We start from the raw sequence: 26325 nt of genomic DNA on the forward strand, positions 1-26325 counted from the left end.
AAAAGACAACAGTCAACCATTTTGAGGCAGAATTAGGGGGCTATCTGCCAGAGAGGAAAGGAGGGATACAGGAGGAGATAAAGGCTGTTCTGTGGTGGAGAAGGGTCACAGGTTTGATCACAATAGGAGACAAAACGATCGTCCAAGTGTCCATGAGCAGGATTTATCTGTTATTGTCACTCTGCAGCTCAACACCTACAAAATAAATCAGAGTTTTTACTTAGTCACACACGAGTACGTACGTACTGTCATTTGTGTCTGAGATGACTCACTCGATGTGCAGCTCGACAAAGCGGAGCAGGTGAAATGAGTAATCACGTTTGGAGAATTTGAAGCCTTGACGGTTGGACAATAAACACATTTGAACCTGCTGTGAGCTTGTGTGTACAACGGATGCAGCTAGCTTACCCTAAAAAGATGGTAAATTCAAGGCACAAACATGGTGGCTCAGGTAGCTTGGTGGTTACCATGACAACTCCAATGTACCAGTACATCATATTATAGTATCTGACTGGATCCATGGCAGGAATACAAAAAATGTCAAAATGTTACAGGTAGTTTAAATAACACACAAAGTAAACTTGTGTCCTAGTGGCTACAGAAAGAAAATTAATAAAAAAGTTTCAGATATAACCCTGGTTCTCTGACACAATGAACAAACATTGGAATAGTTGATGGGCAGAAACATAATCCATTGTTTGAGTCGTCTTTCAAGCAAAAATACATTGCCAGATTCTTAAATATGGTCATTTTCTTCTTTCCTGTTTTATACTATTTAAAATTCGGTTTGAGAGGTTGGCGGACAAAACAAGTAATTTGTAGATGTTTCCTTGGATTCTAGGAAACTGTTTATTAGGCTATTTCCTGTCATGAATCAATAATTAAGAAACTAATAATTGGAAGTTGCAACTGTAAATCTGCCACCATTCCACTGCGTCTTTCTCAAATTGTCCTAAGCAGCAACAAAACAGCCAAAAAAAAATCAAATTGCATACATGTTTAAAATTTATAAAAAAGCAGCAATTTAAAAAGGGAAACAGTGATTTGTTTGGTAGCTTAAATAACACACATAAAGTAAACAAACATATATAACCTTTGATCTATGAGGCACTGAAAATAAATCTAAAAAACTACTCAATTAGAACAGAAGTAAAAGTTTATACTACATTTTTAATTTGCAGCAACCACTGTTGCATGTCATTTTTCTTCTGTATAGTCACAGTAATGCAACGAGACAAAATCTCTGTGACAATCATGCAGTATGTATGAATGAGTATAAAAAACGTAAACAGATACATAAGGCTTACATACTGAGAAAAGATGTACCAATCACAGGCAACAAAGGACAAAATTTAAAAGGTAAAAATGTTGAACTCTTTTAAATTGAAAATCTTATGTTAAAAATACGTCCATCCGTTCCTTGTGGAATAAAATACAAAATTATGTAAATTTTAACATTAAAAGGCAACATTAGAATTTGAACCTGTGTTAAGTGCATTGTGTGATTACAATAAAATATAATTTCATAACAAATCAAACATTGTACATGAACTTGTAGGATCAATTTAAACAAAGAAAATGATAGACAGGACTATTCTTTAGAGACAGATGTGGTTGGCAAACTCTCTTTGACATAAAAATGGATAATTTATGTTTTTGTTATTGAAAAACATGACACTAAACATTTAATGTTGGCATTACACTTGGGAGACCAACCACTGTTGACATCTTGACTTAAACATGTAAAATACAATATATTAGTACTTATAACACTTTCACGGTTTAATTTCACAGGCCAACATTTTCTCCCACTCTCAGCTTGTATGATAAAAAAACGTTTTGCACAGTTTACACTATGGCATAGATACATTACTATTTACAGATATAATATGGGTTTTTTTTTGGCGTCAGACAAAATGGGCCTCTCTGTGCTCAAGCTCCTGCAGCCGCTGAGTTCGCAGTCTTTGGTAGACGGGTTTAGTCTCACTGGGGCTGAGGTCGTCAGGGCTGCTCGGGGGTGGGGACTGTGGGGGCGAAAGGGTAGCGGAGGTCGAGAGCCCGGGGTCAATGGCGCTGTCGGTGGAGTCCTGTGTCTGGAGCCGTGTCTGTGGGGGGCTTGTTAGGGCAGGGGTCGTGGTGACTACCTGGGCGGAGTTGGTGGGGGCGAGCGACGAGGTGGTGGTGGTGGTGGTGGTAACAGTTGTAGTCCAGTTTGGAAGCGTCCTAGCTCTGCTGTTAATGGAAACAGGGGGCTTATAGAAAGTCCCAGGAGGAGGCTGCAGAGTTCTTGGTGCCCTGAGCGTTAGCATGAGGTTTGGCGAGCTGCTAGACTTACTGACTGAATTATCTGCGTCGTTTTCCCTTTTAGAAGTCCAGCCAGGCTTGACTGACATGGTGAAGGCGTTGTTGGAGAAAACGGTGCTCACACTACTTGTGTTGGGGACCGCAGAAGGAGTGGTTATTGTTACAGGCATCGTTGCCTTTACGGGTTGTACTCCAGAGCTGGCGGATGGCAGGTTGGCCACAATCATAGCAGTCCTGGGTGTAACATCATAGTGCTTGTACTTCTTGTCCCACGTTCTCCTCTGCATTGTATGTGTGTCAATGAAAGGAGTGATGTAGTAGGTGCTAACCCTTGATGAGCTGCTTTGGCGAGTCTTTTCTGGCTCTGGTATCTCTTGTATAGTTTCAGAGATCGGGTCCCGCTCTGCAAAGCTCGCGTCATCTTTAGCAGCATTGTTGCGGAAATTCCTCTCGCTGATCTGGGCGGGGTTGGGCAGGCGTTCTAGCGGCATGCTGATTGGTCGAGACACATGTCTGGTGCGCTGGGTGCGTAGCTGGACCTTTGGTGCCACAGCGGTGGTGGAGGGAATGGTGGTGCTGGGGCGGCCAAACACCAAAGTCGACCTCTGGACTTCTTCACTAGATGTCGGGATCCCGTTGAGTCTGTCCAGGGCGGAGACCTCTGATCGGTCCCTTCCTGGATGGACCTGCTGAACCTCATCCATGATGTGCGAGGATGGGATTACTGATGAGTATCTTTTGTACACTTTGGCACTCTGGGGGGAAATAATAAACATTTAGATTACAATCTCTGAATCACATGTTGAATTAGAATATAATGAGGTTGACCTTGCTTTAATAATTAAATATACATTATAATATATAACAACAAAACCGATAACAACTCCAATAACACTGTCGGACTCTGGATGGAAAGTTAAAAAAAAAAAAAAAAAAAAAAAAGAATCAACCTTAATGCAACAGAACCAAAGATATCTTCTTTTTTTTTTTTTTTTTTTTATTCCACGCATTCTTCTCTCTTGTCCAAATCTGGTGCCTACATTACCCACAATTCTACTTGACCGCTAACAGTTTGAACAGAGATTCAGGTGTGTTATGCTAGTAGCAGCTAATGTAGCCTCGAACGGAAATAAGCGGTGGGCTCCTATGAAACTCCAAAACCCCAGATTCTTTTCATTATTCATTTTCTTCAGCCCCAACAAACACTGACTCAAACGACATCACTTGAGGCAATTTATTAGACTTCATCCAGCTCCCTGTTGAGCCACAAAAGGCTTTATACAATTTTTTCAAACATTTATTTCCCACTTGGCTGCTCATACTCTCCTTTTTGTACAATATGATATGAAAGCAGCATTTCTCGCACCCTTAAATCCTTCCTCACCTCTTTGATGTCCATCAGGGAGGTGGAGTGTCTGCTGAGCCGCTGCAGCTTCTCCAGGGGGTGAGTCTGGGGGACGCCTGGCCAGTTGTGGTGACGTCATAGCCGGACAAAAGTGATACATCGAAGACTGTTTGAAAGTGTCGCACCAGCAACTCCACCATCAGGGCCTGGTAGGGGTAGTCCACCAGTGAGGACAGGGACACCTCAGCGTCCGCCTGTCGTGGCTTGACCAGTGTGGGGCCAAAGATAATGCCCAGGTTACTCGCAGTCATCTTGTTCTCCTCCACCTGCTCTGTCACCCTGTAGTAGTAAAGAGGGAGGATGAGTTTAATTCATAAAAGACATATTTCAGTTATTGTTCAAGTATTTTATCTTGCTTGTTAGGATCTGTGTATTAACTCATAGAAAGATTCTGCAGATCCATATTAGCCCCTTTATAAGGTTTTAAAATTGTCCAGTCAGTGTTTCCTGTGGTAGGAAGCGAGTACAGGTTTCGCTGAACAAGCTTCAGTTACAATAATCCAAAAAATGAAACCTGCCTCAAGAGGCTGCTAACAATCCAAAGCAGTTCTCTGACATGACATGATCTAAAAGTCTCCGCAATTACTTCTGCAAATACAATACAAGAACACCACATACTTCTAGAAAACCATGAAATTTAAATAAAGGATGAAGGCAAAGAATATTCATTCTAAAAATATTGCCGTTGGTGTCACTATGAATAGAGCAAGTTATGTTCTTTGTGCTACTTCCTCTGTGCTATAGGGAAGTCTCTGTTTCGCTTGGTGTCTCATGAGGAAGTTTGTGTATCAGTGTATTTGTGCAGAGAGCGACAGACAGAAATCCTCACAATGGACCAGCTCTGGGTGTTGGTTTACAGCCCTTACCTGTTGAGGTGTGCAATAAGGAAACGCAGAGTCCTGTAATTGGTTGTAGGCAGCTGGTGGAGAAGGTCTCTGATCTTGAAAATGACTCTGTTGAGCTGAACGCTTGCCCCCCCTTTCTCTCCCGTCTGGGTGCTCTGAGGTTTATCAGCCTCCTCCACAATCACCCTCTGGCACTCTTTGGCCAAGCCGATAATGTCGTTGTAGTATCGATACAGGATCAATGGCTCTGGTAACTGTACACAGAAGGGAAACAGTGATTTTTATATTCTAAGCAATGGAAACTGTTCAAGAAACTTCCAGTGAAAATTACTGAATACAGTGTTTATTTAAGGTGCAAATGAAAAGAGTAAAAGGAACTTTATCCCAAATTTAAGCATTAAGGACTTTTTTTATAACATGATCTATTTTATAATACTTACTTGTGAAGCACTAAGTACCACAATACCTAACGATTCATACTTCACATAAGTTACCCACTCATTGAAAAACCTTTTCAGTGTTCAGTATGAATTAAAACACCCACCTGTCTCAAGTAGAGTTTGAGGACATTGCTGATGTCGTGAGGTGAGAGGTCCGACAGCTCTACCAAGTCCTTCCCATTTTCAAACGCTTGACAAAGCTTCTCGACACGTGATTTGGCTCCATTCACACGATAAATCCCCTGTGAAGAAAAAGCAGGTACACGGATTGGTACATTTTTACTGTCACAGATAATCATGGCATAGACAAAATATGTTTTGTTTTTTTTGTTTTTTTTAAAAGGTAAGTCTCCAAAGTGTATGGCTTGAAAAAAAATACTGCAATCCAAGTTGCAACAATAAACATTAAATTAGGTTTACCTTAATGTTGAGGGCTCGACTCTCAATCTCAGACGTGCACTTCTTGATGATAAAAGGGATCCCATCGGGGCTGTTCTTTGCTGCTTGGGCAAAGTCGATACCAAACAGCTGTAGTCTGCCTTGCAGCTTTTTATGGCCACACTGGATAGCAAGCGTCTCTAGACACTTCTTATGGCAGGCCAGGGAGCACTGGCAACGAAACGGAGGCAGTTAAATAAAGAAATAGCAAGTGGACGGTTGATTTTTACTTAAAACTATTTCTTACAAATTAAACAACTCATTTACGATATTTCTGTCTCTTCTTGTTTTGGTTCTCAGCATTATATTTTTCACATGAAAATCAAGACGGCAGGCAACACATAGTGGCCTTGTGTGCTCCATATATTATTTTTACTATATACTTCTCTAAGTATGGCTGCAATGTATGAGACAATTGGGCTATTATAGAATTAAACCAAATAATGCATTATGAAAAAGTCTTATGTCCTGCTAATCTATTCTGTATATAAACAAACAACACCATCATCATCATTTCCTATAGCTTAAAGGGAAACTTTGCAGATTTCCCAGCATTTGTTGGGAAATCTGCAATGTTTCCGTTCAGGAAAGAATGTGTGTACTGTACCTCCTCACACTCAGCTCCATGGAAAACCACCAAACTGTCACACTCTCTGCACTTAGATGGCGCACGTAGTTTTCTCAGCTTATGGGTCTGAGAAGCTTTGGACATTTGAGCATTTCGGAAGGGACCCGGAGAACTGGCAGTCTCTGTCACCATCTCTGCCAGACCTGAAAATCAGAGACGTTGATGAGGGAAGTTAAAAGAAAAGTGACTTCATACTGAGTTCCTGTTAGTTCAAAGCAGAACATAATTGAACCTCTGTGAGGGCGATTAAAAAAAAGTGTCTTTGTTGATATCACATCACAACATAAATGGTGTGGAAAAAAAGACACAACAAAGAAAAGATTGAATTAAGATATGATAATCACGATAACAGAATACGTCTAGGCATATAAAAGTCATATCCTGCTCTTAAAATACAGAGAGCTGATACTTTATTCATGGTTTAACTTTCTTATTATGCACACGATTAAATGTAAAAACCCAAGATTCGTTTTTTTTAATTTGGTAAAAAGAGGTTTGTTGCTTCAATTCTCGATGAGAGAACAAACACACAGACTGTCTAGAAGAGCACCGCATTCATACAGGAAGTGTAAACTGAAACCGTGCGCCAAAACCAACATGACCCCAATCTGTGCAGCTCTGTCAAGTGTAAAAATATTTGATGCAAGCGAAAAACCCACAAGGGAGTTAAGCCCATAAAAAAAAGCACTATATGGTGCTTTTTTTTTTTATGTGGTCCCTCTCCATTTCTTCTGTTTTTCCTTAACTTTTCTGTCAGATAAATGGACACACTGACTAGCTGTGTTACTGCAGATATAAGCCCAAAATCGGTAAACACATTATCACCCAACTGCTTGAAGAGAAGGGGACATATAAAACACAGTCATAACCACACACACACACACACACACACGCACACGCGCACACACACGCGCACACGCACACGCACGCGTTACCATTGTCCGAGGGCGAGGGTGGCTCTCTCTCATCCAGGTCATCAGCAGAAGACATGGTCCCAGTGGAGGGAGTCCTTGGCAGCCGTCGTTTGAAGTCGCCTGTACAAAGTTAAAAGACATGAGTTTGTACATAACAATGTCCATTGACAAATTGTAAAAGTAGTTTTAAAGGTTTTACCACAGATTGGAACATGAAAAATTCCCCAGAGCATAACCTGGCCAGTAGTGCTTTACATGTGTGCATTTAGTGTCATAGCTTTAGAGCTTAGCCCAGAGTGTGGCAAGTAGTTTCAGTTGTAAAGGGAAGTGATCTAGGAGCTGATGGCTCTGGTGTACAATAAGGAAGTTACATTAAAACGATTATAATAAGAAAATAATACATCACACCTTTATCCTCCTTTAGTTTTGATGTGATTTTCTATTTTATTTTTTTCTTTCTCACTGTCTTTCTCAGTCTCACTTAAATGTGTTTTATCATCTTTTAAAAGGGAGATGATCTGAGTGTTTTCCCATTATGATTTCTTGATCTCATCTGCACAATTGTGCATTCGCAACTAACCTCAACATCTTTTACACGTTAAGAAAACAAGTTGAATGTAAAAATTCCTCTTACCTGGACTGGCAGTGGGGGAGTCCATGGACCTTGACTCGCTGCTGCCTCCTGCACTCTCTGAGTCGCTGCACATCCCGCCCTGGCTGCCCTGACTACTGGAGGCCCAGGCTCTCAGCGTGGCCTGGCTTTTCAGCACTGCATGAAAAACATACAGACTACCAGTCACACACTAACGGAATAACAACAAAGAAACACAGCTGAATGGCAGCTTCCCGTTTAGTGATATTCTTAGAATTAGTTTCAGTTATTTCCAGAGACATGTGGTCACACAGATATTTTCTAGACTTATGACGAGTAGGCAGCACACAACTGTTTGGATTTAAGTTATGGAAATTTTCCATGACTCACAACATAGGGCAAATCCCTGCAAGGCTCACATAAAGATACAGGCAGGCTTGCAGGCTGATCTGACCAACAGAGTCAGATCAGCTTAGGTCTGTTGGTATTTATAGAACTTGTAAATACAAAAGCCACCATTGTTTGACTTGTAATCCTTTGAATTCACATTAGAAGCCTTAACCACTGAGTGAGCACCTTGTATGTCCGTGCTGCTGTTGGACCTCAGCTCGCTGGTCTTTGCAGGCCGGTGTAGAGGACTGTCCACTTCGTCTCCGCTCAACACATCGCAGGAGGTGTTGGATGCCTGAGACAGGTTGCCGTGGGAGGAGTGAGTGCTGCCCACTGACCTTTTGTTGAACACAAACCTAGGGAAATAAAGTCAGCATTTAGGGTAACGTGGGATGAAGGTTCATATTAACCTGTATTACAAATGTACACAGTGAGTCTCTGTGGAGATTTGACAAGACTATCTACCAGTAACTCAACCAGTACTTCACCAAGCACCGAGACTTTTGGCTTTTAACTTTCTGGCATCTAAATCCCAGCAAGAATGTACTTTAGAGAATTATATAACCTCCTCACAACACACCTGTAGGAACTCTGCTGTATTAAGCTAGCCATAAAACACTCCATCTATTAGGGTGTAGGTTTGTGCTTAACAGTTTTGGAGACCCAACAAGGTCCACGTTTATTTGTTATGAGTGATTTCAAAGAATTTCCAGTAATGGAAGTTTTGCTTTACTACCATAACTATGACTGAAAGAGAGGATTAGGAACAGAAACCGAATGAAGCCCAGTCAGCAAACCACAGCAACATATAATGTTATAACAAACATGTCAGTAGCTCTACAATGCCGGAAGTCCAAACTTATCACAAACACTAAATTTACAATCGAAGCCACAAAGTGTTTTTCAATCAGTGTCAGCACTAGTGGTTTCGGCTTTACTGTACACAATAGAGCTACAACAACAACATCATTAATCTTACCATTAACTTACTCCTAAGAAGGTGAAACTTTGCTTATTTTCTTAGTGGTAGTGAGTCAGTATGTTTGTGTGTGTGTGTGTGTGTGTGTATGTTTGTGTGTGTGTGTGTGTGTGTGTGTGTGTGTGTGTGTGTGTGTGTGTGTGTGTGTGTGTGTGTGTGTGTGTGTGTGTGTGTGTGTGTGTGTGTAGGGGGGAAGCTGCTCTGCCACTGCTTTGACAATCTAAGCAGAGTGTTAGGGACAGCTCTAACCTAGAGCCAAACTCTCACGCTCACAATCTCCCCTGCTGCATTCAGCTTGCGCCACAGATATTTCCTGAGGAAGAGCAACAAATTCAACACGCATTCTGTCTCTCCTTGATTCTCTCTCTCGCGCTTCCTCCAACTGTGACTCACTGATACCTTTACTGAAGCAGGGACTAGACTGCTAACAACTTCTAGTGGGCAGGAGTTACTTAGAATCATTTTTAAAACACTCTCCTCTAAAACTAACGTGCAAATATAGTCTCAATATATATATATATATATATACAGTGGGTACGGAAAGTATTCAGACCCCTTTAAATTTTTCACTCTTTGTTTCATTGCAGCCATTTGCTAAAATCGAAAAAATTCATTTTTTTTCGCATTAATGTACACTCAGCAACCCATCTTGACAGAAAAAAACAGAAATGTAGAAATTTATGCAAATTTATTAAAAAAGAAAAACTGAAATATCACATGGTCATAAGTATTCAGACCCTTTGCTCAGTATTGAGTAGAAGCACCCTTTTGAGCTAGTACAGCCATGAGTCTTCTTGGGAATGATGCAACAAGTTTCTCACACCTGGATTTGGGGATCCTCTGCCATTCTTCCTTGCAGATCCTCTCCAGTTCTGTCAGGTTGGATGGTGAACGTTGGTGGACAGCCATTTTCAGGTCTCTCCAGAGATGCTCAACTGGGTTTAGGTCAGGGCTCTGGCTGGGCGTCAAACATTCCACTCCAATTTCAGTAGCAGTCAAGAATGGTCACAGACTTGTTCCGAAGCCACTCCTTTGTTATTTTAGCTGTGTGCTTCGGGTCATTGTCTTGTTGGAAGGTGAAGCCCAGTCTGAGGTCCTGAGCACTCTGGAGGAGGTTTTCTTCCAGGATATCTCTGTACTTGGCCGCATTCATCTTTCCTTCAATTGCAACCAGTCGTCCTGTCCCTGCAGCTGAAAAACACCCCCATAGCATGATGCTGCCACCACCATGTTTCACTGTTGGGATTGTATTGGGCAGGTGATGAGCAGTGCCTGGTTTTCTACACACATACCGCTTAGAATTAACGCCAAAAGTTCAATCTTGGTCTCATCAGACCAGAGAATCTTATTTCTCATAGTTTGGGAGTCCTCCATGTGTTTTTTGGCAAACTCTATGCGGGCTTTCATATGTCTTGCACTGAGGAGAGGCTTCCGTCGGGCCACTCTGCCATAAAGCCCCGACTGGTGGAGGGCTGCAGTGATAGTTGACTTTGTGGAACTTTCTCCCATCTCCCTACTGCATCTCTGGAGCTCAGCCACAGTGATCTTTGGGTTCTTCTTTACCTCTCTCACCAAGGCTCTTCTCCCACGATTGCTCAGTTTGGCTGGACGGCCAGGTCTAGGAAGAGTTCTGGTCATCCCATACTTCTTCCATTTAAGGATTATGGAGGCCACTGTGCTCTTAGGAACCTTGAGTGCTGCAGAAATTCTTTTGTAACCTTGGCCAGATCTGTGCCTTGCCACAATTCTGTCTCTGAGACCTCATGATTCTCATTTGTTCTGACATGCACTGTGAGCTGTAAGGTCTTATATAGACAGGTGTGTGCCTTTCCTAATCAAGTCCAATCAGTTTAATTAAACACAGCTGGACTCCAATGAAGGAGTAGAACCATCTCAAGGAGGATCAGAAGAAATGGACAGCATGTGAGTTAAATATGAGTGTCACAGCAAAGGGTCTGAATACTTATGACCATGTGATATTTCAGTTTTTCTTTTTTAATAAATTTGCAAAAATTTCTACATTTCAGTTTTTTTCTGTGAAGATGGGTTGCTGAGTGTACATTAATGCATTAAAAAAAAAATGAACTTTTTCGATTTTAGCAAATGGCTGCAATGAAACAAAGAGTGAAAAATTTAAAGGGGTCTGAATTACCCACTGTATATATATATATATATATATATATATAGACAATGTATGATAAAAAGATTGTAGCAAGCTGATTTTATTAAAGGCAGAGACCATTTTTCAGAATCTTAGTGTGCATCTACAGTCCTTGGTACCTGGTATTGTCGGAGGAGGTGGAGTCTAAGTGCACACGTTCTTTAGGCAGATTTTTGGGCAGATTCCGGACGAACTCAGCGTAGCATTCACCCGGTTCGTACAACTTGGCACTCTCGCTCAGGGCCTGGTAGTGGGTGGGGAGTGACACGGTCTGCGCCTGCTGCATCTGAGACCAGTTCACTGTCACCTGAAGAACGACAGGTCATTTAGAGTTGAATGAGTGAGTGAGTGAGTGAGTGAGTGACTCGCTGACTGAGTGAATTATAAAAAGGCAAATGAGTACTGAAAAGATTGTAAATAGACAGAAAGACACCAATACAGACAAACAATCATTCTTTCATGTTCAATAGTTTCTATGTTTCCCATTCAATATAAACAATTAAGAATTCAGTGCAAACTTTCAGTGCCTGACGGATTTCTTAAATTTGTTTTCCGTATCAACTCTGTGGATTCAAGTTTGTAAACCACTGCGATCTTAAAAATGCGTACAGCGCATGTGAAATTGGCTTGGTATGTTGGTGTGTTTTTTCAGCCAATAAATGCCTCGAGCTTGGCTTATCTAATCACATTTTCTAACTTGACCTCTGTAAAAATGTAAGCAATCGAAAAATATTTCTAACCAAAAAGTTACCAAACAAAGAAGCACAGCACATAGTACAAGTAGCACAGTAGGCTACTCGGCCAACATTAGTCATTTTTGGATCATATACATTTCACATAGAAGTAAAACAGCAATTTGTGCTTTTTAACAGATTCTAATTTTAAATATGGGGCTTCTCTATATCATGTCAACAAACCATCTCAAAGCATCAGAATCAGTTTTATTGGCCAGGTATGTGAAGACATACAAAGTATTTGACTCTGGCTGTTCATCGTTCTCAATGTACTTACCGAGAAATAGCCAAACCGCTTAAAACAAGGAGCTACTAATTTGTTTACTATTTTTAAATGCATGACTATAAGATATTCATATAAAAAACGATATGTTACTGGACTACCCAGTTTCCTCTCTCAGTTCGCTGGCTTAGCTGACTGCTAATATTAAGTACAGTCCACTCACAGCTTTGAGTGTAAGGTCACACTGGAAGACCATCTCTCGGATTTGTGTGAGGATGGTGCTCTTGGCGTTGGCCAGATCCATTCTCCTGACGCCTGCGTCAGCCATACAGCTCTGGTACTGGTCCTGGGCCTCCTCTGCCTGACCACAACAATGGAAACGGAGAATAGCGTTAGGACGGGGATGAAATGCTGAAAGGCTAATAAGTGCAATGAGTGCGGAGGAATTAAACTGCAGGGCACTGCCGCAGATTTTGACAACTAACAAGGTGAAAAAGACACATGCCAATATGAATTGTCTTCGTAAACCTCACCTATCAAGTGAGTAAACTGAAAATGTTCAGGAATCATTAAAAGATGCTATTTATCATATAATTTTTCCCCCCCGTGTCTTCTCCCTCGCCTACCTTCTGCAGAGCCTCCTCCTCCAGCTTCCTCTTCTTCTCCAGCTGTTTGTTACCAGCGTTAGACTGCTCCTCCTGGGAGCGGTTGGTGGATGAGTGGGCTTTCTGGTACTCCTCTCTCCTCTGGGCCTTCAGCACTCGTGCCTTACGCAAGGTTGCATTTGCCTCTTGCTGCCAAAACCACCCAGATTAACCACAAATGCCCATGTGACCAAAATGTGACATAGGTGTGCAACTGTTATCACAAATATAATCAGGCATGCCTTTGTGGTTGATAAACCTTGCATATCAAGTGGCACAGTAAAATGTGCCAAAAGCCACATTGATATCAAGCTAATAGCATGTGTTTAGTCATGTGCATTACTTACCATTTTCTTTTGCTCCCTCTGCCACTGCTCCTTGCTGTCTTTCCTCAACTTGTCAAGTTCATTTTTACGCGCCAGAAGAGGCTGAGAGGAGAGGAAAAAGGTCAACAATTACACTGAAGCACACAATTTCAAAATACCTTTTCCCTGAAGGGAAGTGTATTCTCAAAAGACATACCGACGTTAACTATATCAGAGATGCTGGTTTCCTGATCAGCAAATACTGTAACAGAATATTATTGTTGACTAGAGGATTACGGGAAGACTTTCAGAGCTAAATTTCTAGAAGTCTTGGGGGATTGCAACCCTTGAACACAACTTGAATGTGGCTGAATCATGTTGAAAATTGTGCCTCATACTTAAAAGAGTGCTAGATTTCAGAAGTCATGATGTCTTTTTTCTTCAGTCTTTTATTGTTGCACACTCTTTATGTGCATGGCGCGTATGGAAAGCTCTGCTACTCATACATTTTTTATGATTATGCTTGGTGTGCCATCTTGAGATTTAGAGGCCACAGGCCCACCCGATCACACCCGTGGCTCTGTGGCTGCTTTGGGGCTACAGTCGTCTTCTTTTTCCTGCTCTTACCTGTATGAATTTATTGGTCTGAAGAGCCATTGCCGTTTGAATAAGCAGCTGTTTGTATTCAATGTCGTTCTTGAATGTAGAAATGTAGACATCACTGAATGGCATGAAGACCTTGGACAAATGAAAGAAAGAAATTAGCATCAGAAAAACACTTTAACGTTTCTCTGCTAATCAGATATTACAAAGGAATATTCGTATGAAAAGACTCTTCTGTTACCTGTTGACTAACCAGTGTCTTGGCAGACTCAGACATTTTGGCGAAGCTTTTGGCATACTCAATATCTGAAAGAAAAATAGTTTGACAAAACCAAAAGGAATTAATTATGTCTGTTAACACTGTCAACTAATGATAACTTATGTTTGGGGGATAAAAAGCATAAGCATGAGTGTATTTAATCTAATTGTTTAATGCTGGCCCAAAATTTCACACTCAAGAGCTTCTGGTGAAACGATTTCTGGTTATACATTACACATTACAGTAAATGACATATACCTTGCCCTGAATAAAATGAAGAGGGATGACTTTATGGATTACTATGAATGGAACAAACGGTAAGGCAAATGGTTTCTGCTTCGACTCCAAAATAAATGCATATATGGTAGAAGCATAGCATAATCACAAACAGATTCATTTCAAAATTCCAGTTGTCTTGCCATGGCCGATCAGTTTTCTGGAATTTCTTTGATATTCCTGAACATAGCAGCTAAATGTGTAGGAGAACACAGTCTCTGCAGTTTTAAGAAGTTTTCCTTCTGGTATAAAGTAAAGCCTTTTTTTCTGACTGGCTGAGCTGAGGTGCCTTCTTGAAGACCACATTGCCACGACTAAATGGCTGTTAAGTGCCCAAAAACTGTTTGGCCACTCCTGAACTCTAACCTCAATTAACAGTCAAAAAGCTTATAATGACACAGGGGGCCCATTTGCAAAATGTTGCTTCAGTCCTCCTGGGTCAAATGCAATTTACAGTCTCTTTTAAACTGCACTGGAACACAGAATAGGATGATTTTTTTAATCGCTGTTCAGAAGTTATCAATTTTTCCCATAATATCTGTAATTTCCTATTGCAGTAACCGTATGTTTTGCAACCCAGTGCACTGTTAATGTCTCACCCATAGCCAGTCGCTTCTCCATCCAGGCCAAAAGGTCTTTTATATACTTGGACCAGGCCTTGGTGTAGAGTAGAGCAGACTCCACGCCGCTGTCATTCTTCAGCAGGGTCAAGTCAACTTCTTCCTCCCGTGTCAGCGGCACCTCTGGGCCTGGAGAGTCAGCAGAGGAGACGCACATCTCAAAACAAAATAAATCCAAACACATGGTATCAACAATATTGCAAAGCGTTGGATTGATGTGCCTCAGAACTACTATCCCAACAGACGTGCGTGTGTGTGTGTGTGTGTGTGTGTGTGTGTGTGTGTGTGTGTGTGTGTGTGTGTGTGTGTGTGTGTGTGTGTGTGTGTGTGTGTGTGTGTGTGTGTGTGTGTGTGTGTGTGTGTGTGTGTGTGTGTGTGTGTGTGTGTGGGAGGTAAATGGAAAAACACGTCCAGGTTAAAAGTTGACTGCGTAGGAGGATAAGAAAGTGCCAGGTTTCTTTTCAAAAAGTCCAACAGCATTATTTTATTTTACTGGTCACACCGTGATGCACAATTCTACCAGCCACCCGCCATCTGATTTTAACACAAACCCCATGTGTTTCCCATCCCACACGGAACTACTCCTAAAACAGGCAAGGAATGTCAGATATGTGGACGGAGAGGGGAAAACGAGCAGCTAGAATGAAAAAAGCTGCAGAAATAACAGGGGTGGAAGCAGAGGCTTAGGGTGGGTCTACCTCAGGCATTCAAGAGTCCAGAGCCTAAATCACTTGGTCAAATCACAAGCTGACACTCTTGGCCGCCCTGGGCTAAGAAGCAACCGTTAAGTATTTTTTAAAGCAGCCATTAATACCCATTACATTTCAGGATCTATCTTATTTCACACCCACGTTGCTCGGAGGTAATTAACAGAATGTGAATAACACTTACCCACAAGATCATTTTTCTCTGAAGTGTATCCCTCAGGATCCACAGAGAGATTGTCAAAAGACTGTGAAAAAGGACATTTCAGATTATAAAGGAGGCAATAGCAGACATGCAATCAAAGACAGACATCAGAAGCAGCAGGATTTTCAACACCCCAATTAAGTACAGAACGAAAGTCTTTGAGGCTTTTTTAAATGGAGGCGTGGTGAAATTGCTGCTTTAAATGCACCCTTTTGAAAACAAAGCTTTAAAAAAAAAAAAAAAAAAAAAAAAAAAAAAAAAAAAAAAAGAAGCTGGCCCCAAAGCTGGGAAAAGAAAGATTGCAACTCACCCTGCTTCTCCTGGTCTGGGGGATCCCCAACCCTGAGCCACTGTCCACATCTCCCATAAGGAAGTCAGAAACTCTGAGGGCAAAGTGTGTAGATGTAGATGTTTGTCAAAAGTACAGTGTGACATGGTCAATAGTCAGCCCTGCTTTTCTCACACACACAAAAAAAAGAAAGAAATAAAAATCTAGTGGTGTTGAAAAGGCATTCAAACATTGTACTCACACATTGCCGAATGTGAATGCCAAAGTGTCAATGGATGTGTGTATCTCGCCAAATATAGCCTTTGTGTTTTCTTGGTTCACTTCCTTGAAGTTAATGCCTGTGGAGAGTGATAAAACACACAAGAAGCTCAGCCAAAATGAAATTGCATTACAAACCAGCTCACGTATACTCAATCATTCAACAAATGTGTCAACACAACGAGGCCTGTGTGATGAGGTCCCACCAGTTAAAAAATACACATGGACAATAGAGCAAATACATTTAAATCCAACAACAATATATTAAATGCAGATTAAATTCATGCAATAGGCCTCAGGGCATTTTTTTTTTTTCTGTAATAATAAGTAAAAAAACAGTGAGAATTGATGGATTTTATGGAGGGAACTTTGTATAGTCTCTATAAGGGCTGAATTTGACTCAAATAAGTGTTGACATTCTCCTCAACGACAGACAAAAAGTTACACAGGGTGTGGTTACACAGGGTCAAGAGTTTTAGAGACAACACTATGAAAACAGCTCATAAACCACAACCGTCAGTGCAGCAGCAGTCTAAGGGAAATGAAATGTACACTCCATGTCTTCCCATCCAATGAGAAATGTCTTCTTCTTGATAGCTTCAAGGATGGTTATTCAAGGAATATTTTTGAAACAATTAGAAAGTTTCCCTATTTTGTTCCATTGTGTTATGATCCCATGAGCCAATCTTCCATGTTGATAATGCACAGAAAAGACAATTAATCAAACACATTCTTTACTTTGGGATCTATTGACAGCAAGATGTGCACCTATTTGAGAACAAGTATATCGAAGCTTGACAAATCTTCGAGAGCGTGCGCACCGACCTTTCACTGTCGGGGAGCGGTTTACTCAGCAAGAAGACATTTGCAGCGAGCAATCAGAGGACCCGAAGTCACAGTGAAATCCAACTAAGCCGAGTACTTCCTGTCTGCCCGCAACAGGAAACACTCTCACAGCTTGAGTTCTGTGACATGCAACACTATACATAACTGTCACAACGCTTACCTTTTCTCTCTATCACCTGGCTTCGTTGTCTCGTAACTGGAATGTGAAATAAAAAGCTCTAAGAAGTTCCGTTTTCCAGACTGTTTTTCTAGCTTTTGTGCTTCCATTTTCTCTTCATGAGAGCAAATTCGATCCATGTCAGTGGTGGTTGGGTAATTGTAAATGTCCGACCGTTGACGAAGCATAGAAGGCTCATGGCATGCTGCAATGGGGAGAAAACCCTGCGATCCAGAGAGACTCCTGAGGACACGATAAGAGGGGAGACAGCGAGGCACGAGCCTCCCTGCCGTGCACCTCCCTGGCCATGAATGCTAGCGTACAACTCTGCGCTGACTTCTTTCTTCCTCAGGACATCCTGTGGGTCTCATAACAATGATTCCAGAGCTCTGCCCCCATTGTCACGATTTGAAATATGGAAACTGCATCAAGTACAGGGGCCATTGTTTTCTCACAGTTGAGACATAACTGGGATAATTAGCTCCTGAAAAATGTCTCTAGTGAGTAAAAAAAACATAGTTTATAGTATTATTATAATTCTGGTTTGATATACCTTAAATTCTCTGCTCTGATATGCTAATAAAAATACTCAAACATAAAAGATGAGTTAAACTATTGTATTTACATGCAGAAAAGAGTGTCCATTGTGTACTGTTATTACATAACAGCATGCTTATTTTAGATTAATTAAATTAATCTACAATAGGTTTATCAGATAGGGACAGAAAAATCCCTCTGACATATAAAATTGACAGCAGTTAAAAGATACACTTTGTCAGCTAAAAGCATCTTTCATAGACAAAGGGGGACAACGAGGAGGGAAATGAATTCAAAAAAGGTGAGGAAGTTGCTGCTTTTTTTGCAATACCTTGCAGTACTTTAGTAGGAGGAGGGGGAAATCAACACTGAAAATGTGACCAGGAAAAGATATTTTGTCTGGGTCTGAACCTCAATGAGAGTCTGTGAAAAGATCATATCGTTGATGACACACAAACAGAAAGTATGTGCAATAAAACAATATCTTTCTCTGTCTAGACTGAAACCCTCTGCATCATACAGCTGAGGGGAGCAGATCATGTTCTTTACATTTTCCGGTTAATTTAAAAGTCAGGTGAAAAAAAAACAAAAAAAAACAATACAGTGAATAGTTATGGTGGATAACATCTACAAGGGCGTCACATTAATGCTTACCGGAGGCACAAGTAAACTCTGTGTTTGAACAAGTGGGATGCCTCATGCAGTTGTCTGATATGCAAGTAATAAAAATAAAAAAATGAAGGGCCAATATTCAGTAAATAAATATGCGTTGAGAGTCCATCTCATAAAAAAAAATAGAAAAGCTTGATGTCAGGCCCTGATGTATGTATATATGGCATTTAAAACTGGTTAGACAGCTATATGTTTGGAAAGGGAGGGAGGGAGGGAGGGAGGGGGGAGGGAGGCTCTCTTTCCAGTAAAGTCTGGCAGCTTCCCTTGCCCCAGGTGTCACGAGCATCAAAGAGCAACGTGAGTGAAGAGACGACACACTTTGAAGACACTGAGACGCACGAGGCCTGTTATCATCCAAACCTTTGAGTCCTCATCTCTGATGTCTCCCTGATTCATTCCTCTTTCAGCCTCTCCTTTTCAGTCCTCCTCTGGCTCCATGTCCCTATCAAGATTGTGTTACCTACTGGCCATTAGGGAGAGTCCAGCCAGGATGTGTGTTGATGTAAGGCCCCCCCCTTGTGGACAGGCACATTTCCAAGTTTCCACTTGTCAACTAGATATGCAACTACTGTATTTACTGCAAGGCTACATGACAGGGCTTTCCTTGAAAATAGGAGCAATGCCAACATGGCACAGTGGCCTAGCTCTGGTGTCATTCTTCCATTCAGTCACTGTCAGTCCTGTAATTAAAGCTAGTCTCAATAATTCCAATAATTCTTTGGCTTATCCAACACGGGATCTCTTTTGTTACCCGTGTGCATTCTGAACATTGTCAAAAGCACTACTCAATGGACTACAGATGCAGACATCCATTCTTAAGCATTCCTAAGGAGTAGGTCACAACTCAGATATTGAGATAGGGCAGGTAAGCTGTCAGGCAACCACACGACTCATGAAACTTGGAAAAGAATGAAGACACGTGGATGCGCTTCGCCAACCAGCAGCCTGCCTGGGGCCTCCGCGGTCGCTGAAATATGGAATGCAAATTACAGCCATGTAGTCTCCGCTGTAGAGATTCTTGTGTGCAAGTTATGTGAAGAAATACCCTCGCATTGGATCACATTGCTGGCAGACCGGACTTGTGGGTTGAGATTCCTTTTCTGTCGTATTCAATCAGGAGACGGGAGGGAGATGTGTCGCTGAAGGAGTAATAACTTTTCGTACTATGACCTTTCAGAAACAAATACACAAGCCGATTCCAACCACGCACAGAGTAATAGAATATTACTGACGTAGGCTCTTAGCCTGAACCAGAAATCCAACAATGAGAGTTCATGCCAAGATATATGTGCATCATCTTGGAGCCTGAGTGTTTTGTTTTTTTTACCCGTATGTCTGTGTGCGTCCATGCATGGTAGTGAGTAATGACTGACCTTTCACCTTGGCAATGACCGTGCCAGCCGCTCCCAGGATGTCCACTGAGTTGAGGGTTTGGTGTTTGCTGATGATGGCTTTGAGGACGCGGAGCAACTCTGCCAAACGGTCCTGCACCACCTCCTGAAGAACTTCCAGATTATCTGAATGAAAAGAGAGAATAGGCACGTAAGTCGTCAGGTTAAGTCATGTTGGTATCAAGACCTTGACAAGACTTATAAAAGCATAATTCAATCTGAAAACAAAACTACCATGCACGATTTGCAATCACACATTTTCATCTATTAGTCAAAGACACCCCCATTACACTACATTTTGAGTCACAGGTGAGCAGGTGTCAAATTAGTTCCTGGCATTCCTTTTGTGTTACTTGGCACATACTTTGTCTTCGTGCATGTTTGTGACTGTAGATAAAAAGTGGAAGACGGCTGTGGTTGAGTGACAGTGACTGACTCAGTTGTTGCAGCATACAACTACGGTGATGAAACTTCCGCTTCCTCCAGGCAGAGAGTAACACCACGTACAACGGAAAAGGCATGAGTCTATGTAAACAGGTCACACTGTGTCAGTCACGGTTATAACATTCTCAAACAGGTGGAGTTGATGAATACAGAAATGATTACATGTTTCTTTGTGCACACAAGGGAGGCAGAGTCAAACTTGTACTTAAAAAGAAACATCCCAGTTAACATAAAAACCACAGATTTTATCTGCGCAACAGCCACTGTGTCTTTCAACATCCTTGAGTAATGGTAGAGTTACAAGATTTATTCCACTTTTTACTGCCTAATAAATATAACTCTGGTGCCTGAGTCTGAGTATATGTATAAAACAGTAAAAGAGCACTCGTACTGAATTAGGATGAAGAAATAACATTTGAGAGCTGACTGAAGTGGCACACATGGTAGCTATTATGCAAGCAGGCTTTTTTCTGAAGCAATCAGTGTGAAAAAGAATTTGGGGAAGAATTTTGCATTTTTCTCCGTTACCAGTGAGGTTTCTGAAGATGACACTTGAGAAGGAACAGAATGTACAAAATGCTTTTAGATTACATCTATTCCTTTTATTGTCATTCCGCTATGTAAGGCATGCATTTTCTATAGAACCAAACAAAACAGTGAGGGGTAGTACACCATGTATCTGAATTCATGTATTTAAAAGAATTCTCTTCTTCACGACTATATAGGGATTCATTTTTCCAGAGCACTCCCCCAGACACTTTTCATATCAGTTTTACAGTGTGTTTTACAGACAATTAAACGCTTTGGGAAAAATAAAAGCCAAAAAGAAAAAAATCTTGTCACATGATGAAACAACAGGAGAGGAAGATGGTCTTTGTTGCACTCTGATGCAGGCTAATCAGCAGAGGCTCTGCACGTTGGCACCAGACAATAGGTGAGTTCATGTCTAACTCAGTGTTTTGGTAGTAGCAGAATCACTGTCTGGAAGTGGTCTGTTTTTCATCAAGGCCACCCCACCAGGCAGTAGCATGAGATGAGAGACTTAGAGATTTATTGGAACGTTACAAAGAAATTACAGAGGGCGTGAAAATGAGAGCCTGTGTGTGTGTGTGTTTGTGGCTGTGTGTGGCTGTGTGTGGCGGCAATTTAACTCCTCTCTTTTTCAAAAGCAAACACAAACACAAAAGCAAACACAAACACTCATTTGGCTTGTATGAAACATGGTAGAAGAGACATAATCCGCAACTGAGACATAGACTCTGGCCATCTGTGATACTTTTTCCAAAAGAAAAAGAAGGAGATTTATATACAATTATATAGACACGAGGCAAGGAAGGATTTCGACAATGAATCACGAGGGAACATAACATAGAGAAGACTTAAAGCTACTCCAAGTATACACAAAATTAAAGGACACAAGAGCAACACCAGGGTCAATCTTGCAGATTAGAAGCCAACCAATCTCTGTCCCCAGCCCCCACCCCCACCCCCAGGATTAGAGGAAATGTGTCCTGTAGAGGAGGGGGTGCTCACTTGTTCGCAAGCCCCAGGGCTAGAGGTCCCTTACCCTGCCACACACACACACACACACACACACACACACACACACACACACACACACACACACACACACACACACACACACACACACACACACACACACACACACACACACACACACACACACACACACACACACACACACACACACACACACACACACACACACACACACACACACACACACACTTACTGACACTGACAATGGGTCTTCATTAAGAACCCTGCCCTTTCCTTTTAACCTTCATTCTCAGACGTTTGAAGATCTTCTTATCAAAAGACGTGTGGTTTGGCCATTAACATACGAGAGCCAGTCCTAACGAGGTCCACACCTGAGAATTTCCCCCTTAGAATGACAGCATTACTGGAGGTGCTGCTATGGAATAACAGCGGTCACGTTGCTTAGGATCACCCATTTCCCTTTCCACGGGAAAAAGAGTGAAGGGCATGTAGTTGAGAGGAAATGTCATTAGCTGTGATGTTGTGGCAACAAAGACAGAGGGGTGTCTGCTGGGTTGGAACTGAAGCCAATCAGGGTATTTTTTTTTTTAATGGATTGGTATTGGCTGTATTCTTTGTTTACTGTCACCCAGTGCCAGCTGTCAAAGAGATCCACTGTGCAGAGATAAAACAATGGAGTGGCAAAAACAAACAAATAGCAGCCAGCAAATTTCAATTAATGATATACACAATGACAGCGAGCTTCAGCAAACAGAGAGCATGTCCATCATACTAATGAGAGCTGAGCTAAGTCGAGTGTTAAAAACTAAATCTTTCATACATTGTCTCTAGCAACGTTTTGCTCAACAACTCAAAAGAACTTGAGAAGAGACGCTGTTTGAATCCCGTTTCCTGCAACAAGTTACACTTCAAGCATACTGTACTTTGTACGCAGTCTAGTTAAACATATTCCTAGTTCTAGTTCTAACATAGGCTTACTCATGGCTATAATTCTACTGTAATAATTGCTGCTGTTATTATAAGTAGTCTTATTATATGAATCATTTATGTCATATACATTGAATGTGTTGTATCTAAGAACTGTTATGCTGCTCATTCTGTACACATGACATCTATTGCATTCTGTCCATCCTGGGAGAAGGATCCCTCCTCTGTCGTTCTCCCAGAGGTTTCTTCCTTTTTTCTCCCTGTTAAAGGGGTTTTTTTAGGGGAGTTTTTCCTGTGCCGATGTGAGGGAAGGACAGAGGATGTCGCATGTGTACAGATTGTAAAGCCCTCTGAGGCAAATTTGTAATTTGTGATTCTGGGCTATACAAAATAAACTGAATTGAATTGAATTACTTAGGCCAATCATGGACCTTGCTGCTTTCATATGAAGGGAAATATAAATGGACCATGATAAAAAATCAGCAGATACAGAGTTTAAATCAAGGTTTCACATTGAGGTTAAAGGTAAAAAAATATATATATATCAAAAAGCAGTAACTATGTCATTACAATACACAAAAATAAATATGTTTTAAGTTACTTTATTTTTATTTAAACTTTAAAAATAAACAATTTCATGAGGATGAAAATGTTCATTAGTGTGCACATGGCACATAGCCTCCACAGTGTGAATGTGAATGCCAGCCCAGTCAATGTGCAATTAGGCTATTTAGATCCATGTAAATTCCTCACCCTAAAAAACCCAGATTAAAAAAAAAAAAAAAAAAAAATGTAACAACGGAATTGTATTTAACAATCAGAGATGGGAATAAAGTTATCAAAACAAGGTCAGATTTTGTGTGACAGCTCATACTGATCACCACCATTGTTGCCCTTTGAATTGTGCGAGAGGCTCTGTGCTCACTGCAGCGTGAGACAGCTGAGAGAAAGCTGGTAAAAATCAGTGGTGAGTGCTTTTGTCACAACAATGGCATCAAAAAGCCCACTGGAAATTTGCAGCCAATTGTGGGGGCCGTGCCATTGTTTTGGTAGAGATAACAGCACTGAGGCAAAGAGTCGGGTCATATTGTTTAAAGGAGGAGGAGGAGGAGGAGGAGGAGGAGGAGGAGGAGGAGGCCCCCCGCCAACGTGGCTCAAGGCTGCCTCGTCTTCCTTTACAGTGGTGGGATGAGCTAGTGTCCCGGCCACGCTTCACGCTCGGTCTGCTTCATTTGTTCTTTGCAACACCAAGACTTCTTTCCCTTTTTAAGAGAATAAAGTCACGATATAAAATAGTTCTAGTACTAGAACATTTGAGACTGCTGCCTAACAATACGCAACAATATAACGTAAAAAAAAAAATAAGCAAACGTTCTTCACACTTCATACAGTAGAGCAGTCAAATGTTTGGCATTTAATTTGATTCATTAAATATCAGTATGGTTGATTGACAAATCCTTTTTTTTGTTGTTTCAGCTCCATATGAATGTTTCGACTTGTATGTTCATCCAAGCAGATCCATCGCATGTACCTGACAAACATACAAGTCAAGCTTTTAGCCGCTTTTCTGATACCCAACTCCTGACATGCTTAGTTCTGAAAATACAATTATGGTAAATGGAAAAAGCCTGTCCATTTGTAGAGAACACTTAGTTCAATTAGGAATTTCCCCAGTCTGCCAATTTAAAAGTATCTATATTTACTTTCTTTCAGTGTTTCATGACATAACTATAACAAGACCATAAGACTGGACTTATAACCCTGGTCCTCTGACATCTGTAGTCTAGGTTGCGATGCATCATGAATGAAACAACCAAAACATTATGTTTAAAACATCTCTGTTTCTGGGGTGCTTTACTTCACATGCACTGCTCAGTATGTAAACAGATCGAAATCAATGAAAGAAAAAGCCCATATGAGGAACAACATTCATTAAACAATCACCTGCAAACAAAATAAACAAAAGAATGTCCTGCGTGTCCTCACAAGATGCATTTTCAAGCCTAACTCTAACAGTAAACCATAAAATCAACGTATACAACGTTACGTTTTTTTTTATTTTTATAATATCAATGATTTTGCCCAGGTTCCCCACAGGGATACACCATTCAAAATCTATCTATATTCAGCTGGCTTCCACAAGTGAACCATTTCAACAACAAAAAAAGAATGGATAATAACTTCTCTAACACTAATTCAGAATTATCCTGTTTTTTTTCCCCCCACTCATAACACATCTTTGGTTTGGAGTGTCCCTTTTAAGCACGCTTAAGTGTTGACTCAACTTCAGCAGAATACAGAAGCTCTAACAACTAACTGCCTTTTAAAATAAATGTCTCCCCTTTTATTGCTGTGTGTGTGTGTGTGTGTGTGTGTGGGGGGGGGGGGTCCCATTGTGTCGAGAGAAGCTCATTGTGTGTCTGGTGCAGAAAATGCCCAAATCTAATCCAGATCGTCAGGTGGTCTGACAGAGGTTACAGCCTTTACTCCCCCCACTGATAACAACAGGTAATCAACTGGCCTGTCACAAGCGATCTGCTCGACGTGAAACAAGCCCGGGCTAGCTCTGGTAACACCGTGAGACTTGGGAAATGGCCGCAGGGCTTTACTGAAAGGCCAAGGAGGCCATAGTTCCCCATCAGCATCCCTCCTCCTCCTCCTCCTCCTCCTCCTCCTCTTCTTCTTCTCTGTAAAGGAGGGAGGGAGGGGGACGGATTCACACCGGCACCAGCAAATGATCTACCTCATTCCAAAACAGTGACGCATTGCTCTCTGTGGTGACTCAGGCATCACCCCAAATACTCCCCTACAAAAAGAAAAAGAAAAAATGGACTCTTTTTGTCCATCCCACAGAGACACCTGGGCTAAATAAGCCTCACTCAGATTATCCAAAAGTCTCTTCAATCACAAAGCACAAGGCCAGAAACCATTAAAGGCTCACTGTAACAGACTCTGCTTGCGTTGTTGAGCTGCCTGCAACCTGATCTGCAACAGGTGGAAGTGTTTGGTCAGGAAACCATCTCCAAACACTAATTCCCCCCCCCCCTGTCCAAACAAACACAACATTGCTGGGTGCCTCTCGGTCTTTCCCCATGCCTTGTTTGGAGACAAAGTGGGCCCCAGACATCACACAGACAGTAAACAGCAGGCACTCCATAAACAGTTACCTGCTCTCGGCCTATTAGTGAACTGCACTCTGGGAGGTCTGGGCTTCACAGTCAGGCTGACTCTTTGACACTTCCTTACGTGGACACTTACATTATGTTTGGGGGGGGCGACTATACAGCAGGTGCATGATAAGACTGCATTCCTGAACCGACACACAGTCTACCACAGGCTATCAGGTTCAAAGGGAGGTGAGACAAAGCAGAAAATGAAAACAGGAAATAAAAGGGTGTGCACATTAACCGCTGCTTAAAGATTCCATTAAGAAAGTACCTAATCTACTTTGAAGGCTCGTTTTACTCATTCAAAACAGTAACATAAATTATGGCTGAAAGCAATATTTACTTTCGTTATAGTTAATCTGTCAATTCATTTCACTTATAATAAATTTGTCTTTGACTAATTGTTTCAGTTGTAAATGTAATGTCTAATGCCACCGGTACCAAAAA

At 41.4% G+C, this 26325-nt stretch overlaps 1 protein-coding gene across 1 annotated transcript in view; it reads right to left on the reverse strand.

Annotated features, from left to right (window-relative positions):
- Positions 1–926: 926 nt before the first annotated feature.
- The window catches only part of LOC129088944 (rho GTPase-activating protein 29-like), a 32050-nt gene continuing 6651 nt past the window's right edge, over positions 927–26325 (reverse strand). The window contains 21 exon segments of the mRNA XM_054596225.1: positions 927–3059; positions 3689–3759; positions 3762–3988; positions 4576–4808; positions 5099–5236; positions 5415–5603; positions 6040–6203; positions 6996–7094; positions 7609–7743; positions 8143–8312; positions 11216–11403; positions 12277–12414; positions 12680–12847; positions 13045–13125; positions 13630–13740; positions 13847–13911; positions 14740–14889; positions 15652–15712; positions 15980–16052; positions 16200–16296; positions 19802–19945. Of these exon segments, the coding sequence (XP_054452200.1) occupies positions 1908–3059; positions 3689–3759; positions 3762–3988; positions 4576–4808; positions 5099–5236; positions 5415–5603; positions 6040–6203; positions 6996–7094; positions 7609–7743; positions 8143–8312; positions 11216–11403; positions 12277–12414; positions 12680–12847; positions 13045–13125; positions 13630–13740; positions 13847–13911; positions 14740–14889; positions 15652–15712; positions 15980–16052; positions 16200–16296; positions 19802–19945 (3854 nt within the window). The 3' untranslated portion in view covers positions 927–1907.

The sequence above is a fragment of the Anoplopoma fimbria genome, chromosome 3 (assembly GCF_027596085.1).
Source record: "Anoplopoma fimbria isolate UVic2021 breed Golden Eagle Sablefish chromosome 3, Afim_UVic_2022, whole genome shotgun sequence".
Taxonomy (NCBI): Eukaryota; Metazoa; Chordata; class Actinopteri; order Perciformes; family Anoplopomatidae; genus Anoplopoma; species Anoplopoma fimbria.